This window comes from Brachyhypopomus gauderio, chromosome 10, assembly GCF_052324685.1.
Source record: "Brachyhypopomus gauderio isolate BG-103 chromosome 10, BGAUD_0.2, whole genome shotgun sequence".
Classification (NCBI taxonomy): domain Eukaryota; kingdom Metazoa; phylum Chordata; class Actinopteri; order Gymnotiformes; family Hypopomidae; genus Brachyhypopomus; species Brachyhypopomus gauderio.
This window is the reverse complement of record NC_135220.1, coordinates 15,153,293-15,171,106: the sequence shown is the minus strand read 5'-3', so window position 1 is coordinate 15,171,106 and position 17,814 is coordinate 15,153,293. Positions and strand designations below refer to the sequence as shown.

Below are 17,814 nucleotides of genomic sequence, written 5' to 3'. Positions count from 1 at the left end.
ATATTGTACTAAATATTTTTAGACCTCTTGACTAGGTCCAAGTCAACAATATAATATATATAACAATATAAGCGCATGGACGCTGTACATGTCCATTGTACATGTCAAGTACATATATTTTGCCAGAAGGTGGCAGTAAACTCCACATGGATCCACTATATCATGGGAGCCCAACCCTGCACATGCCCTCCTGCAGTAGGTTGAAACCACTACCTTGGCTCTCAATTCTAACTGGCACGCAACAGACGTGTTTTACAGTGTTGTTCTTCTTTCCATCTGTTCACCGACTGCGAAACCACCATGAGTAGCGCTCAAACACAGCCTAGTAGTCTAAAGGTCTTCAGGGGGGCCCAGAAGGGTTTTGAGATTGCTCCCTGGTGCAGATTGTCCCAGAGCAGTTCAGTGTGTCAGATCTTTGGAGGACTACGTTTAGCCGTTATCTGTCATGCGGGCTACAGACTCTGAGCTCAGCTATCTGTGCATCTCTGGTGAAGTCGGGGCTGCTGACAGGAAATTCAAGTGCAAGTAAAAAAAAACACCAGCTTCCTGTATGACCACTTTTTAGGGAGGGGCAATGGGCTTCTTCAGTCTTTCAACACGCCTGCAGTTTCTTCCTGATAAATCAACTTTTCAGTAAAAGGTTCTGCGCTGCTGGAGCTGTGTCCAACACACACATCTCTGCTCATCTCCTTCATTGATGTCTGCATACACAGTGAGTGACCCATTTATTCTGCCTCCAGCTTGTGTTCTACCTGTCACTGTGTAGTGCTTTTGGTGACATGTGTCCGATGATCAGGCTAAGATGATTAAGGGCATCCAGAGAGACATTAACCTTAGCACAGTCTATAAAGGAGCCTCCACTGATGAGGTGAAGTATCAAAAGCAGCTTTGGTGAGAGTGGTAGGAATGTGGGGAAATCTCCTGTTAATTTATTAGAAGTAAATGGCAGCGTGCTTTCCTCCATGTTTTAGACTGATGAAGAAAATAGGTCCTTTTTACTCAGTGGTAAAAAAGGTGATTCAAGTATAGATTCAGTAGTATCTGTAAAACACCTGGTACTTAGTATTCTGACCTACCCACACTGCATGGGCACTGCGAAGTTCGTAGCCCTCGGTGGGTTCAGCGGGGGTGTGTGCTAGCAGTACCCTCCCAGCAGCCCAGGCTGTGATGTCCTGATCTTGGATCAGTATTTGAAGCTCCACTGAATGAAGCCATTCTGCAGTCATGAGGCAGGAAATCACGAGACTCCCTGCATCTTCGTAAGACATCAGTGCTCTCTGTTTGAAATCGTCTGCTTCTCCTCTGAAACTGGCTCCTTGTGTTTCAACAGAGCCAGGATGGCTGTTGTGGATTCAGACAGGGTACAGATTGGAAAAGACAAGTTTGTCAGCAAGTAAGTTCCCTTTTCAGCTCAGTTCAGGGAAGGAAGCTGTCTCTGTATCAGCCATGCAGTCCTGGGGTTCTCTCCTTCAACGGCATCATGCTTTGCTTTATAGGAGCTCTCTCCTCTCACACCTCAAGACATTCAACCTGTATTATGAAGAACAAGCCCTCCAGCTTCGGCACAGAGAGGTTGGTTAGACATCTCAACACTCTACCACACCGAGGAAAGGAAAGTAATGTGTTAAGGAGACTTTCAGGGTTGTTTGCAGGGTCATAACCAGTTTAACAATTTAATTAGCTCCATACTGTAGAAATGAGTTCATTTAAAGTAATAAACCACTCAACCTGATGTATGTCCGTCCAGTGCTACATGTTCCACTATGTTTCCTTGTTTTAACCATAATGTTCAGACCACTCTTACTTCTCAGACTTTTTAAAGCATGGCACACAAATAAGGTGTCATTAAAGCCTGTTCATTAACAGGAGTATCAATACAGACCACACATTTATGTTTGTGGGTATTAACACTACATTCAGTGTCTGACTGCTCAGCTATTTTGGAAGGGAAACCATTGTATACCATTAGGCTGGTTCCAGTTGAGCAGTTAAGTATAACAGATAAATTCATCACCATTGACAGCTGCTCTTGCGATGCAAGGTTTTGCTCAATATACTATTCACTCTGCTATAACATTATCAGAATGTCTCTCTATACTCATTCAATTTAATTATTAAACACACAAGGGGATAAGTCTAGACGTCTGTGTCCTCGTACCTAGTTAAGGTCGTAGCTGTGTAGAGATGAGTGTAATATTTTATGTTGTGGTTAACACAGGAAGAAGGGGAGCTGATTATTGAGGGTTTGCTTAACATCTCTTGGGGGCTGCGCAGACCAATCAGACTGCAGATGGAAGATGGCAAGGAACCAATCAAATCTGATCCTTTTCTTTCATCCTGGTCTTCAGGAAGTGCTGCAGGGAAAGCAGAAATTAAGTATGCTATACATCCTGCTTTACATATACAAACCCATAGTTACTTTATTGGTCATTAATGTCCATTAATATCTTTTTAATTAGAAAACAGAACATACAACATGTTGCACCCACCATTAAGGTCACAGGACCTGAGATCCAAGCAAACGACAGTTGTAGTGAAGTGGCAGGAGAAACAGGTAAATATGTGTGACTGGAGCAGTCCTTTTTAAAGTATGTGGGATGTCCTACTCTGTGCAGTCTTTGTGGGATCTGTAGTATGCTAGAGCACTAGTGTGTAGTATGCTAGTATGGAGGAGTGCATAATAAGACATGTCCGTCACAGGCACAGATCAGGAGGAGGGCTCATACCTGCAGAGAACCAGGAGTGATGTAGGTGGGAAGAGACTGGGAGGGCGGGCAGCACCTGGAATTCAACGGCGAATCAGGAGACACAGATGTTCCTTCAATGGCCACTTCTATAACCACAAGGCATAATATTTCCACAGTCCAAGACCTGTACATTTCTAAGCATAATATAAGGCTAATTGATTACTCTGATATAGCAGGGCTCATCTTTGTATGTTTCTGACTTTTTTTTTGTTTGCTTGTTTGTTTTATTTTACCCTCAGACGGCGGTTTTCACACCAGCGTTTGGTTCTGTGACTAATGTTCGCATTAACAGTTCCATGACTACATCCCAGGTGCTCCGTGTGCTGCTCAACAAGTTCAAGATTGAGAACAGCCCAGATGAGTTTAGCCTCTTCCTCCTGCATACCAGTGGAGGTGAGGCCCAGCACAGTGTGGGCACAGCTACAGGGTTGCCAACTCATTTGACCGTTTTCACACGCTCTCACGCCACACTTCCGATATCTCACGGCGAAAAAAAATATCCAGTTTATTTACCTCAGATCCACATATATGATTCAATAGAAGTTACTAGTTCGCTAGCTCTGGCGCCATCCACCGGCGATATAACACTGAATCTGTGTCCATTTTACGCCCCCCCCCCCCCCCCCCCCCCCGCTCAACAACTTTCGTTCGCCCCCCCCAACAAAATACACTCGCCACCGGCTCCAGGTTAAAATCTCACTCCAAGCGAACGTCAAAAGTTGGCAACCCTGCAGCTATACCTTAACCACTAGCCACTAGCACAGTGTGAGCACAGTTATACCTTAGCCATTAGCACAATGTAAGCTCAGCTATACCTGAGCCACTAGCACAGTGTGAGCACAGCTATACCTGAGCCACTAGCACAGTGTGGGCACAGCTATACCATAGCCACTAGCACAGTGTGGGCACTGCTATACCATAGCCACTAGCACAGTGTGGGCACAGCTATACCTTAGCCACTAGCACAGTGTGGGCACAGCTATACCTTAACCACTAGCACAGTGTGGGCACAGCTATACCTTAGCCACTAGCACAGTTGCTCAAACACTGCTCCTTTTCCTCACTCCTTCACTCATGCTAATGCTAATTCCGAACATACTCAAAGTATGGTTCTGTGCTGAGAGTATGGTTCTGTTTGCTGACATCTCTACTATGAGTAGGCCTACTGTTCTGTGAGCAGGTTCCAAACTAAGAGTACAGACTATGAGCAGGGTACAAACTTAGGTTCTGTGTGTTCAGAGCGTGTGCAGTTGAAGCGGGATGAGCACCCACTGGTGGTCCGGATCCTGCAAGGGCCATGCGAACAGGTCAGCAAGATCTTCCTCATGGAGCCGGACCAGGTGGAGGAGGTTACATATGACGTAAGACATTAAGCTCACGTGAGCCGTACTGCCTTCTATCAGTGAGGGAGGACATGTTGATTGATTACTTGTTTAGTTTATATTTTTCTGGGACAGTATTCAGTCTCAGAATAAAAGTGTGCGTGTTAGCTTACTTCCACTTGTCTGAATCACAATGAACAGTGATGCAGTTCTTGCTGTGGTCTAGGTGGCGCAGTACATTAAGCTGGAGATGCCCGTACTACAGAGCTTCATCTTCAAACTTCAGGAGGAGGAGTGCAGGGAGATGGAGAAGCTCAAACAGAGGTACCAAGACTCCGCTGACACACAGACATCCATTAACACACTCATCAAATACATTCATAGGAATTAAGTGTCGCTGTGTTGGGTGGACAAATGTTTTTTTAGTAAGGCCATGTTTGAATGACAATGTGTTTTGTAAGTAATATCGTGTTTTGTATAAAACGTGTTCCAGTTAGGCTGTTATTTAAATAATGTGGTGGCGTTTGAATAATGGCTTTTGAGTAATGCAATGTTTGAGCAATGTGCTGTTTGAGTAATACTGTTTTTGAGTAGTGCGCTGTTTGAGTAATGGCATGTTTGTTGCAGGTACTGTGCTTTGCGCACCATGATTCAGAAGCACATGCACTGTTTGGCCCATAAGGCTGTTGGGTAGCAGATGGACCCAGCAGACTGCTGACCCATTTATTCTCCGGTTCACCATTTCACCTCTCTGCACCATGTTAATGCCACGTAAAGACATAATATTACTCTCTGAAACAGACACAAACATTTGCCTATGCATCTGTCAACGTAGACATTCTCAAGCATCTATAGATTTAGGACTGTATTTGCGATTAAGATGTATTTTGAGGGCCTTTTCTTTGCCAAGACAATGTGACCTAATTTTGTTCTGATGATGTAATGCAGTGTAATTGTTGTGTACAATGTTGACACTTGTAAATATTTAATAAAACGGTTTTATTTTTCTTCATTATTTTTTCATTATACTTGCTGTGTTGTGGGTTTGTGCTGTGCTGCCGAAATAACTCAGAACTTCCCTGTGGTTGTGGCATCTGTTACACTGTTGTGAAATGCCATGGGAACATGCCACCGGGGTTTAAAACAGCAATGCCGCTCTTGTTACATAAAGAAAGAAATGTTATCTAATAATTTACTGTAACAAACTTGCACTTGGCTTCAGAACCACTGACATGTTACCAAAACAACTGAGGAATGTGAGTATAGCAGAGATGCACAGAATGATCTAGAGGAGTGGGTGATGACTGTCTAATTCTTCCTGCGTGTTTCACGCACCAGTGACCAAAACATTACAAGCCAAATGAACACAACAAAAATGGCCATCTTGTACCAGGCAGTAATTCAGCTACAGAACTGTCATTGTTCACACAACGACTACTGATTGGCTGGAGTACTGATTTGGCTAGACTATTGATTGGCTGCTGTCTGATGAGTGACAGCTCTGGAGGCGAGTTGCTGACATCACAGAGGAGCTTTATAAGAGAGGTACAGAACAGCTCGTCACCAGAGCGAAGAGAAGACCAGACAACAGAGCCGTGGTCAGGTAAGAGATGGGCACACAGGGACACCGTAGGGGCCACGCTCAAGATACGTTGGAGGGCGGTACACTGCCTTTATTCTGCAGAATTCAACTGAGCAGTGAAGCTAGTTCACAAAGTGAACATGTTTGATGGTGTTTTTTTTTTCTTCATAGATCAAGCTCAGCTGTGTGACGCATTATAACATGCTGATGAGCAGAGTTTGTTATCGTCCGGCCGTCATGCGCCACGCACTTCCTGGGTGAGCGTTCTCACGTGGCGTTCTCACTAGGTTCAGTTGTCGTCCACCTGCTGGCACGTGACCACTGAGGACCATTGTGTGAGAATTTTCCCTTCACACTGTAACCATGGGGCGTCCACGTCAGGACAGGAGTAATGTTCACCACTGTTAAAGCTACACTGTAAATGAAGGTTTTGTTTGCAGATTTTAACTACAGTCTTTAAAGTTGTCAAAGCCACAGGAGACTCCTGGACTACACGCCCGTGCGAGGGCTCGTGCGAGAGCTCGTGCACACTGTCCGTCCGTCCTGTCACAGCAGAAGCCAGGGCCATGCTGATCGCTCACAAGCTTCGGCCGCTGTGCTGGTGCGTGCTGCTCTTGGCCACGCTGTGCCCCGGGGTTTCCTGTAAGCCCGGTGGGTTTTGGGGGCGGGGTAAAGGTGGCGGCATGGGAGCCAAACACGCCCCCGTGCACAAAGTAGGCCCGCCTAGGACTGGGATGAAGATGGCAGGGGCTGCGGCTGCTGGCGCATTAGGAGGGGCAGCTATCGGCTATGGGCTGGGGGGTCTGGGCAGACCCGGCTACGGCTACGGCTACGGCCGGGACCCCTCGGATGGAAACAGACGCTACCATGACGGGTCGGAGTACTACAATGGCTCACATGAGAGCTACTACAGGGGAAGGGCCAACCGGGGCCCTGATCTGAGCATGCTCGCCTCTCTTGGAACAGCGCTTGGCTTCCTTCTGTGGGGCTGATGGAAATCTCATGTCTCTGTTGATGCTTCAGGACACAATTGAAATGGTTGACTGGGACAGTGTTCCAAAGGTAAAACTGCAGTATTTTTAGGTGGTCTTGAATTAGGAGTGTGATCTTTCTGTGGTGTGTTGTGTATGAAATAGAGGGTCTTTCACATCCCTGTTAGACTTGTGTGGGTAAAAACCTGGAATCACTTAGAGAATTTAGAGCTGCAGCTGGAGAAAACAAGCCACGTTTCCCTGGTTAAGATGTGGACAATGGCTCAGAAAATCAGAAACTGTTAACATTTGATAGTGAAATGTCACATAGAAATATGCTAATCGTGCAATTGAAATATCCCTCTGAAATTAAGTAACTCGGCTCACTGATTATTATGTACATAAAAATAAAGCTCAGAATTATTTTTATTTTTTATATCCTTTAATGTACAAACATAAATGTGGTTAAGGAGTACCTCTGTTAAAGTGATATTTAATTATTGTGCACACAGAGACATACAGGGCTTACGTATTTGTAAATTATTATTCAATAATTACCTAATTTTGGAATTTGAGTCTTTTTTTAGAACAATAATATTAAGGCAGTTTTTAATGGAATATATAATTAATTGTATTAGTTTTTTTTTTCTAGAATTATTATTAATTCACAATTTAAACACTGACGTGGAATCTCATTGTAAAATCCCAGTGTGAAGTGTTTTTTGTTTGTTTGTTTGTTTAATTATCCTGTTTCAGTGCATTGCTTAATTTTCTAGCTATTTATATCCCACTTTACCCCCTCCCAAAACATCCCAAAAATGAAGTAATTAGTAATTAGTCTCCTAGCAACATTGTATAAATGTCACACACTTGAAAGCCACACCCACAATCACTTGAAGGGCTGTTCAATATCAGTTTCTTTTGTGATGTTCTTTGTTGTGTCAAGATAACCCCAGCCTCTTAAACTCATTATCATTTAATGAAAATGAAGATACATTATTCACTAGTGGAAATGATTAGGTAACTGTATTGGAATCCTTTAACACAGAAATAACATAGAATCACCCCTTAGAAAAATATGCCAGGAAACCCAGATCACTAAGACAATAACATTAGACAACTTGTCATTAACATCTGTGGATAAGACTCGTGGAGACCGAGCATTTAAGGTGGTTGCTCCAAAACTGTGGAACACACTTCCTTCACATTTAAGATCAGCTGACTCTGTGGATACTTTAAAAAAACAGCTAAAGACTTTCCTTTTTACGCAGGCGTTTAGTTAGTGGTGGAGGTTGCAGCCGTTGACCTTGTGCACTGTATTTTATTTCTGTTTTATAGTGTGTTTTTGTGTTTTTGATTTATTTTATTTTATTTTATTTTCCGTTGTAAAGCACTTTGTGGCTTGTGCCTGTGAAAAGTGCTATATAAATGAATTACTTACTTACTTAATAGCAGGGGTGGAAAGTAACTAATTACATTTACTCACATTACTGTAATTGAGTACTTTTTATGAGTAATTTGTAATTTTCTGAGTAGTTTTTGAAATATGTAATTTTTACTTATACTTGAGTACATTTTGACCCAAGTAGTTTTACTTCACTATGCCCTCAAATTACTGAACGCCCTCAAATTACTGAGTAAAAAAATATTGATGGTGAAAAATTTAATGCGGGCAGAAATTTAAACTTCTGAGTTCCAGAACTGAAGGCCAATTGCGTGGCCTTGCCTTGCGCTCACCCTTTCCATTGTCTCATAATCAGGTCGTAATCTGGTGCACTTTTTTTCCAAAAGGATGAGATTGTTCTATCTTTAAATCTTCTATCTATCAGGTTCTGTGGGATCCTGTGGACATTTTATTGTGAAAAGTGGAATCCTGTGGGCACTGTATTTTGAATAGTTGGATCCTGTGAGCGTTTTAAATAGTGGAATCCTGTGCGCATTTTGTTTTATTTTGAGATGTGGGATCCTGTGGTCATTTTATATTTTATTTTGAGTTGTGGCAACCTGTGGGCATTTTATTGTAAATATTGGGATCCAGTGGGCACTGTATTTTGAATAGTTGGATCCTGTGAGCACTTACTTTTAAATTGTGGGATCCTATGAGCATTTTTAAATTTTTGATGTGGGATCCTGTGGGCATTTTATTGTGAGTAGTGGAATCCTGTTGCATTTTAGTTTGATTTGTGGCATCTTGTGGGCACTTAATTTTGTGTGCATTTTGTTTTTTGAATAATTTGTAATTTAAATTTCTTTATTCTTATCATAATGTTGTCCGTTGGACAATAGGAATGAAAATTGTTTGCACTTTATGGTACAGGTTGTGACTGTCCTTGTGCTGTGAGGAAGTATGTTCCTGAGCCCAGCTGATCTTTTTGCAAGTGTGGATGTGCACTTAAATACGCTTTGAAATCGATTAAAACAACTTGTGCTGAATTTGGTTCATGATTCATCCATGCATTAGATAACTGAAAGTAACTACGTAACTTTTACTCAAATTACATTTTAAATGAAGTAATTTTGTACTTTTACTCGAGTAAATTTTGAGATGGGTAATTTTACTTTTACTCTGAGTAGCTTTTAGGCAAAGTAATGATACTTTTACTCAATTACAATTTTCAGTACTCTTTCCACCTCTGGTTAATAGACTCATAACTGAGCAATAAATAATCACATAATACATACACACATGGAGGCTTGAGGTCGCTATGTATCCCAAATGTCCTTCCATTTCCTCTTATGGTCAGAGGCACGGTCCTCAGAGCTGGTTTTACTCAACTAAGAATAAAACAGGTCTGCCAAGAACCATCTCTCTGTATCGTACTGACCCCAGAGACATCATGTCAGGTGAGTTCTGTTCATGTCTGTGTATCAGGCCAGTCCCGTTAATTAATGTACCTGTTTGTGTATTTTTCCTAGGTCACAGCCTAGGTCGCATGCTTGAATGTGGAATGTGTAGTCTCACCCTTAATCTTTTAGTACCAATAGAATGTAATTCAATGGTGGTATTTCAATGCTGGTTAGAATTAACATCCAAGTTTATATCCCCTTGTCCTGGACATTGACCTGCAGCATGATAACTCTGAGTTGACGGATCGCTCCCGCAAGATTCTGTTTGGGGTGGTTATGTTGGTTAGGCCTGCCTTCCCCTGGGTTAGTGCCTGCAGGAAGTCATGGGTTAGACTTCTTGAGACTGTTGGCATGGGTCTTGCTCCCTGATGATGAAGTACCTTTATTGGATAAAGTTTTCTTAATATTCAATCCTTTTTTTACCTACCACTATTGTGCAGGAGTGCAGTCAATTTTAGTGAGGAATGTAATGATTCTTCGTTGGTGCTGGCGTACCTGCGTAAGCCGCTGTCTCTGCTCTGGGCCGCCCAGGCCCCGCCCCTTCAGCTCCTGTCTCAACTGGCCCAGGCGAGTCTTTGCCTCGGTGCGCTGCGCCCTCTGCAGGTGACCTCTCTCCTGCACCTGCAGTGATCTCTGCTCCTCCAGCAGGGCCTGCTGGAAACGTGCAGCACGCTCCATGTCCTGCAAGGAGAGCTGAGAGATCAGGACGTGAGTGTGGCGAGAGAGAGACGGGAGTGTGTCGGGAGTGAGACAGGAGCGAGACAGATGTGAGACGGGAGTGGTGCAGTCGTGGTGCAGTCACCTTGTTGTGTCTTTGTGTGAGTAACAAACATTCATACATTTATACAGCTAAACTTTATTGATGTGCATTTGTTAATAATGAAATTAATGCAACACATTTTTTGCTCATTGTGAACCAATAAAAACAATGTTCTAATTTCTCAGTTCATTTTTTATGGTCATGACATTCTCTCACTTTTTAAAATAAATTCTTAAAAACTCATATTATAGAAACATTACCTATTAACAGTAGTTTTCTTAAGGAACATTGTCAAATTCATGTGTGCTTCCTTTATTTATAGTCTCCTCATCTGCACAGGCCAGGCAGAAGATATTCAAAGAAGAACATATCCAGTTTCGTTTTCATAGATTCCCATTTCTTGGCATCAAAGTGGATCCGCTCCAGGTGATTGTCTTTGGTACAGTGAATAAAACGATCACACTACTTCATTCCAGTGATGCCCATCTGTCCCATTACCTGGTAATAGTAGTCATGGTTGCATTTAAGAGCAAAAGTGCCATCTGGGCCGGCAGACAGGTAACTGCACTCAACAAAAGTGTCCACAATCGGTCACTTTTATCTCCAGAAGCCCAGAATTGTCAACCACCTTATGTTCAGGTGAGGCACCTAAATGGGGGGCATGAGGATTTATGATGAAGCCACAAGGTCATGTGTGATTACTTGTTACTTGTTCATACTCTGAAGATGCAATGGGTTCCATCTCTAGGCCCCTTTTCATTGCCAGGGTCTGCACAGGCATTTTCTGTCTTTGCATATTTGTCGCTAAGCAGTCAAAGTCTGCAATTCTAGAAACAATCCTTTTGTAAACAGATGAGGTCAGACGCTTGGAGCGGACACTGTGCCAGATCTTGTTTGTGCTCTGGTCCCTCGTTTCCATCTACAGTAACTGTGCATCAGAGAGGGTGACGGTCATGCCACAGTAGTAGTTACTCTCATTTTCATTTAAAGCTGTGGTGTAATTAAGTCAAAGTCAACTTTATTGTCATTCAGACTTTTTACAAGTGCACAGCTGAACGAGATTGCGTTTCTCCAAACTCCAGTGTTAAAGCACCAGAAACCAGAGCAGCCGCTGCAATTACTGCGCCGTCGGTTACGCAGAATGGGAGAGAAACATAGATAACATTGGGAGGAGACAAAAAAATATGACCACAGATTATTATCACAAACATGCCACAGTAGTAGTTACTCTCATTTTCATTTAAAGCTGTGGTGTAATTACATGGCTGTGGTGGCAGAGGAAACAGTGGGTGAGGGTCAGTGATTGTAGTGCTGGGCAGGTTGTGGGATTGGTAAGTCAACACTGATCCACAGGGCAGGTCTCCAAACTCTGTTGCAAAGTTATCCACTGGATGTCTGGCTGATGCTTGAAGTAGCTGAACCATTTGACACGTGCTTCCAATAGCAGAGAGGTTCTCTGTAAGGTCATGAGCAAACTGATCACTTGGAAGAGGGGCTGGAATGGGGCAATAGAGGTTAGGAATGATACCATCACATCATCTTTTATATTTCTTCGGAAGTTGAGTTGCTGCGGATGGCTTTAATTTTGACAGCGTCACTGTATTAATAGGTTTTGGGCTTAAACCTAATGCACATGGTGAAATGTGCCAAGTCTGTGGCAGTGAAGTTTTACTAACAGTAGGAGGAACAGATTTGCAGTCTAGCTTAAAAAAATTTGCAAGAGTGTACAGCAGTCCAATTTTATGACTGCAGTGACCCTGACCAGCTTTGCAGTTGCACTTTGACTGTCCAATAAAGGGGCCATCAGATGGAAACTCCACCTGCAATAACAAAAGAAACAAATAGTAAACAAGCTATAAAAAAGTTTTTCATTTGGATACATACTTAAGCTTTATAATGTATAAAAAACAAATGATGCAAGAAGGATATATTTATATAGTCTTGACAGAATACAAACCAAAACGTCTTTATTAAATATAGATCAACATCAAGGAAGTGTTCTCTTTTCAACTAGGCTAATAGTTAATAGTTAGTCAATTAATAATTTTGCTGATCTAGTAAAATATACCTAGATGTGTAAGCTCCTTCCATGATGTGTTAAGTGATAAATGAACTTGAACATGAACACAGTTTTCTAACCTACTACCTGTAAACTGTAAGGGGTGTCATTTTTTCTGAATGACCGAAATGACCTGGGGCCTCTTGTACAAAGACTTGTGTGGATTTCTTACAAAAAATTGCTACAACATTAGCGCTTGTTGTTTATTTACCTTCATCTCTGGGCTGAGAGTCCAGCCCTGCTGTCCTTTCTCTCTTTTAAAAACCTCTTCATATAATCTCTTCCACCTCTATGATCTTCCTCTCCTTTCCTTTTGTCGTTTCTTTTTTGTGCTCCATATTTGTAATGACTGGCCATTTTTATCTGTCAGATATCTAGATCAGATTGGTGTAGTAGGCCTATCAGAAATGTGCCGGACTGTGGGACGTGGGGGTGTAAGCAGTTAAAAGAAAATATATAAATAATTTTTAGTTATTGAAATGATTTTAAGTGCAGAATTCCATTTTAATGAAACAATCCAAGATTATATAAAAAATAATAGTATTTTCTCAACTATAGTGCGCCCCTCAATATAAGTCGCACCTACAAAGTTTTTTTTTATGGTAAATGTTGTATAAGCCGCACCGGGCTATAAGCCGCACCGGGCTATAAACCGCGTATATCTACTGAACTGAATCCATTTATCCGCGCATAAAGACGATACAGATGATATTATCGATTTACGTTTCTATGCCAAGAACTAGACTTTAATTATCCATCACGGCAATTAGCATTATCTATGTCCAAAGCCACACTGGCTCAAGGGTGTTAATTATTTTAAATAAAATACACACTGGCTATACTGAAGTTCACCTCTGACCACATGACTTTGCAGTATTACAGCAGTATTATGTCTAAATATCTAGTTAGGACAAAACTAAAGTGCTCAATGGACTAAGGTATAGTCACTACCTCACAGGATTGAAATGGCTGTTTTGGTTTTTGTGTTTTTTTTTTTGGTGACTTATCTGTGTTGGCCTCACCAAAATCATACTCCCCTTAAAATAACCCTTGTTGAATGTAGAGATATGTGCTTCATATAGAATAGCCTACACATCCAGTTAAGTCACAAAAATTAGAGTTAACCAGACATTTCAGTCCTGTGAGGTTGTGTTGCAGGCCGTCTGATCAAGGCCAACCACAAGCTAGTGGCGCCGCCTGCCCCCTGCTGGGGGCAAGAGCTGTAGAAACAAGAGGACAAACAGCTGAAGGACATGAGTGCAGACCAGACAGAAAGGACCAATCAAAGAGCTGCACGAGGAACCTGCTAGGAGAAGGAATCAGTACACATGCATACATAATACATACATACATAAATGTGTGTGTGTGTGTGTCTTCAGTTCACAGCAATGAATGGCATTAGTATCACATAGGAAAGCACATCATTATGTGCTGTGGATGTTGAGGGAAGAGCCAGTGTGTAAGGAGATTAACTACTGTTGTAATCAACAGGAGCTTGAACATGACATTGTTCAAGAGTTTGAACAGGACATTGTAGTTAATGTGTAGCATTGTATTGTAGCTATACAACATAGCATTTTGAGTCTATTGAATGTCAAGAATGTGATGTCTGCAGGAATGCAACTGTTATTTTTAATGACATGTATTAAACAGCCTTTTCTGTAAGGTTGCTTTTACGAGCCCCACAATAACCATTGATTTGAGTAATTTCAAGTTCACTACAATATCAATCATTTAGTTTCATTTTATTCCTGCACAGAGTAAACACACCAACGTGCTAGATAACACAGATGTTAAAGCGTTAAACTGCTTCAATAATACCTAAGTATAATCATGCTCTGGAGCTCTGTTCACTGAATTCCAAACACGTTCCCATTAAGCTTAGCCAATCAGAATGAGCGCTCCAGATCCTTCACTAACTCCACCAATCATTGTCTTTGCTCTTTGCAGGAGCTGGAGGAGAGCTTCCACATTAGCAGGATGGAGCTGAGCGCCTTTGAATTCAATGTGCTGGTGTCTCTAGAGATGGTCCTCTACCTGCCCGAGAGCAGGTCACGACCCACTACCACCTGAGCCTTCCAGTCCCAGCCAGCCCAGCCAGAGCTGACGCCCCCTTTGAGTGGGTGTGGTTTTGCAGCCCGGACTCAGGGAGGACTTCAGCACAACACTAAGTGCTTGTGGGTAATAATGAACATGTTCTTGCTTTTTGTGTTTGTTTTTGGGACTTATGCGAGGGTAATTAAATGACAGTAATATTAGCTAAAGCATTTAAATCAACTCCAAACACTCCACTTATAAGAGAGATTTCCCACATCCTGTGTGTGTGCTAATGACACTATATGCAAGAGGACGTGCTGATGCTCCTACCTGAGGCTCACCATCTACACCAAAGAGACTGTGACTACTTGGCCGGGGAACAAGGACCTTAAACATTATCTGTAGAACCATCCTGCGCACCACGGACTTGTGCTAACGGGCCGCCCAATGGAGGATGGGTTCCCTTTTGAGTCTTGGTCCTCCCAAGGTTTCTTCCTAATCCCCACCACCATAGGGAGTTTTTCCTTGCCACTGTCGCCTTGGCTTGCTCATTAGGGATCTGGACCCATACGATTGTAAAGCTGCTTTGTGACGTGTGTTGTGAAAGCTATATAAATAAATTTGACTTTGACTTTACAACAAAAATAACTTCTATGTTTAATTTACAGTAGAACTATAATCCACACACTTGTTTGAATGGTGTATTTTTAGGCACACTGACACAGCATATATTATTTACTATAGCTATAAATTATTATACATCTAAGCATTCCTGCTTTTAACCTATTAATGTTGATTATGTGTATTATTTTATGCAATGTATGATTTTTTAAAATAGTTTGTCACTTGTACTATTTGTACTACATCACTGTCCAAGCCAGGCTGCATCAGGTTATTGTAGCAGCCTGGCTGATTTGGTGTTTTGGTTAGAAAAATTGGAAATTGTCATATCACATGTGCTACTCAACTTTGGAATGTTTGGATTAGAATGTTTGGTTGGGAAGGTGGAATGTTTGGATTTCAGTTTCGATGCTGAAAAGCTCAGAACTGGTCGTATGACATTTTGCTCTGTGATTTACAATCCATACAAACCTTACAAATCTTACAAATAAGATCTGATTTACAATCCCAGATCTTTCTATTTTTTCTAGATCTTTCAATTCTTTCTATTTTTCATCTTGAGAATGAGTTTTTTCTCCAGGAGAACTGATCATCCAAGGCCTGGGCAGGAACAGAACCACTTCATAGACACCAGGTTTTACCACTCATGGTGAGAAAAATACATTTTCATATACTGTACATAATTTTATACTTCTATGTAAGACAGTATGTTTAGTTCTTATGAGTATGGATTTCCATAGGCTTATTCATAATAATAAAATAACTGATGACTGTCAAGCTCATTATTTCATGTGTACAGGATAATATAATTAATGGAGCATGGGTTATTTCTTTGATTTCTTTGACTCAGCACAATTTTCATAAATCCCACCATGTGTTAATATTGTCCATGTGGCCATGAAAAAAGCAAATAAAAATAAACATTTTTAAAAAGAAACAGATTTCTAACATGACATAACAAATTCTTAAGCATTCTCTCAACATTCTAATGACATCACATGGCACCATAGCCCTTCTTATAATCACTTGTTCATTGGGAATCACCTACTGAAGGCATTTGAGCCTCACTGTGAGGCTTTGCTGGGTTTCACTTTACCTGCTGTGGGATTTTCAGGTGTGCCCTACAACCCCCAAGAGACAGTGATCCACACGGATCCCTGTGGACCAGCACCCTTCCCTCACGGAAGTACGGCGGGACCCTCAGATGTCGGCCATGATAACATGCCTGTAGAAGGACCATCTATATGGGACATCCACCAGCCCACAGGTCCACTCCATACTGGTACTGTGTAACAATGAAGATTACATGTGTATACAACAAACCAAATAACCATGCATGATAAAGTAGAAAAAAACATTTATTACATTTGTTTGTAAGGTCTGGCAGAGGTGCAGAACCATCAGCTTTCTGCACATGACCTCACCAGTAAAACATCAGTTTTATCAGAAAATAAGACATCACATATTCTTCAACATTGTAATGAATTCACATGGCACTGTAGCCCTTCTTATAGACCTGATGATCTTAACAGTACACGTTCATGCTTCCTCTGTGCCCTGGGTTTTGCATTTAGGCCCTGACATGGAGAGGCAGAGACACCTTGCTTAACCCATCACATCACCCCTGTCCTTCGTCAACTTCACTGGCTTCCCATAAAACAACGCATACACTTCAAGATCCTCCTCTTTACCTACAAGGCCCTCAACAACCTTGCCCCTTCATACCTATCAGATCTCCTGCACCGTCACGCCCCCACCCGCAAACTCCGCTCTGCAGATGCCAACCTCCTCACTCCTACTACCTCCACCAAACACAGGTCCATTGGGGACAGGGCTTTTGCCATTGCTGCCCCCACCCTCTGGAACTCTCTACCCCTGACCATCCGTAACTCTGATTCTCTGCACTCCTTCAAACATAACCTCAAGACCCACCTTTTCCAGTCTGAATATAACACTTAAGTCATTACCCTATCTTTCCGTTTTTGTTTTCTTTCTTTTTTTGTGTGTATGTTTGTACGTGAATTTTTGTGTGAAATTACTGTAAAGCGACTTTGAGTACTAAGAAAAGCGCTATATAAAACAGATTTATTATTATTATTATTATTATTAACCCCATGTTCAAGGCGAGGTTCTGAGGCAGATGGATCCAGTCTACCTCCAGCCTGCTGGTGGGTTCTTCATCGATAACTGTCTTCTTTCATATAGACATTGATAATATATTTTTACTAGACACGCGGACTGTTTTTACAAACATTTGTGAATGAGTCGCTCTCAGGAGCTCAGTGAATTCCAGTGTGGAACTGTGACAATATGCCACCTGTGCAACAAATCCAGTCGTGAAATTTCCTCACTCCTAAACATTCGCTAGTCAGCTGTATTATAAAGAAATGGAAGTGTTTGTGAATAACAGCAACTCACCCATGAAGTGGTAGGACACGTAAACTGATGTAGCAGGGTCAGCTGATACTGAAGTGCATTGTAGGAGTTTCACCTACTAATCCTTTAAAGTAGATATAATTTGCTTTACCTTAATTATCAATCAGTCTCATTAATTTTAGTCTCTTATTCTAATTATACCAGAACCATAATATCTAGTCATCAACTAAAGGCAATTAATGGTTTGGTATCTGAAGGATTTAACTGTGAATTCTTTGGAGGTTTTGGCAACAACCACTTTTGAATGACATCAACACAGACAATTTGGTGAAAATAAATGATACATTTATTTAAAACCAACTATTCTAAAACAGCATCAATAGGGATCAGTATATTTACAATGAAGACTCAGCATCTAGTGTGTGTGTGTGTGTAAAAAGGGGAGGAGAATAAATGTGTGTGTGCGCTTGTGCGCACGTGAGGAGGCGGAGT

The 17,814-nt window shown here is 41.7% G+C and overlaps 1 protein-coding gene and 1 long non-coding RNA gene across 2 annotated transcripts; both read left to right on the top strand.

Moving 5' to 3' along the window:
- Window positions 1–318: 318 nt before the first annotated feature.
- On the top strand, window positions 319–5,097 carry rassf2b (Ras association domain family member 2b). Its single transcript, XM_077019856.1, has 10 exons — window positions 319–712; window positions 1,331–1,393; window positions 1,497–1,572; window positions 2,219–2,376; window positions 2,460–2,554; window positions 2,701–2,846; window positions 2,987–3,140; window positions 3,987–4,108; window positions 4,296–4,393; window positions 4,697–5,097. The coding sequence occupies exons 2-10, from the start codon at window positions 1,338–1,340 to the stop codon at window positions 4,761–4,763; spliced, it is 972 nt and encodes a 323-aa protein (XP_076875971.1). The 5' UTR covers window positions 319–712; window positions 1,331–1,337; the 3' UTR covers window positions 4,764–5,097.
- Window positions 5,098–6,649: 1,552 nt separating this feature from the next.
- Window positions 6,650–14,880, top strand: LOC143525657 (uncharacterized). The gene is made up of 3 exons (XR_013133713.1): window positions 6,650–10,287; window positions 10,552–10,655; window positions 14,239–14,880. It is a non-coding gene; the product is annotated as an uncharacterized LOC143525657 (long non-coding RNA).
- Window positions 14,881–17,814: the final 2,934 nt, after the last annotated feature.

Coding starts and splice junctions, on each gene's coding strand:
- rassf2b (XM_077019856.1), top strand. CDS start 1,338: ATGGCTGTTGTGGATTCAGACAGGGTACAGATTGGAAAAGACAAGTTT. Junction 1,394..1,496: donor AAAGACAAGTTTGTCAGCAA/GTAAGTTCCCTT, acceptor TTTGCTTTATAG/GAGCTCTCTCCTCTCACACC. Junction 4,109..4,295: donor TGGAGGAGGTTACATATGAC/GTAAGACATTAA, acceptor GCTGTGGTCTAG/GTGGCGCAGTACATTAAGCT.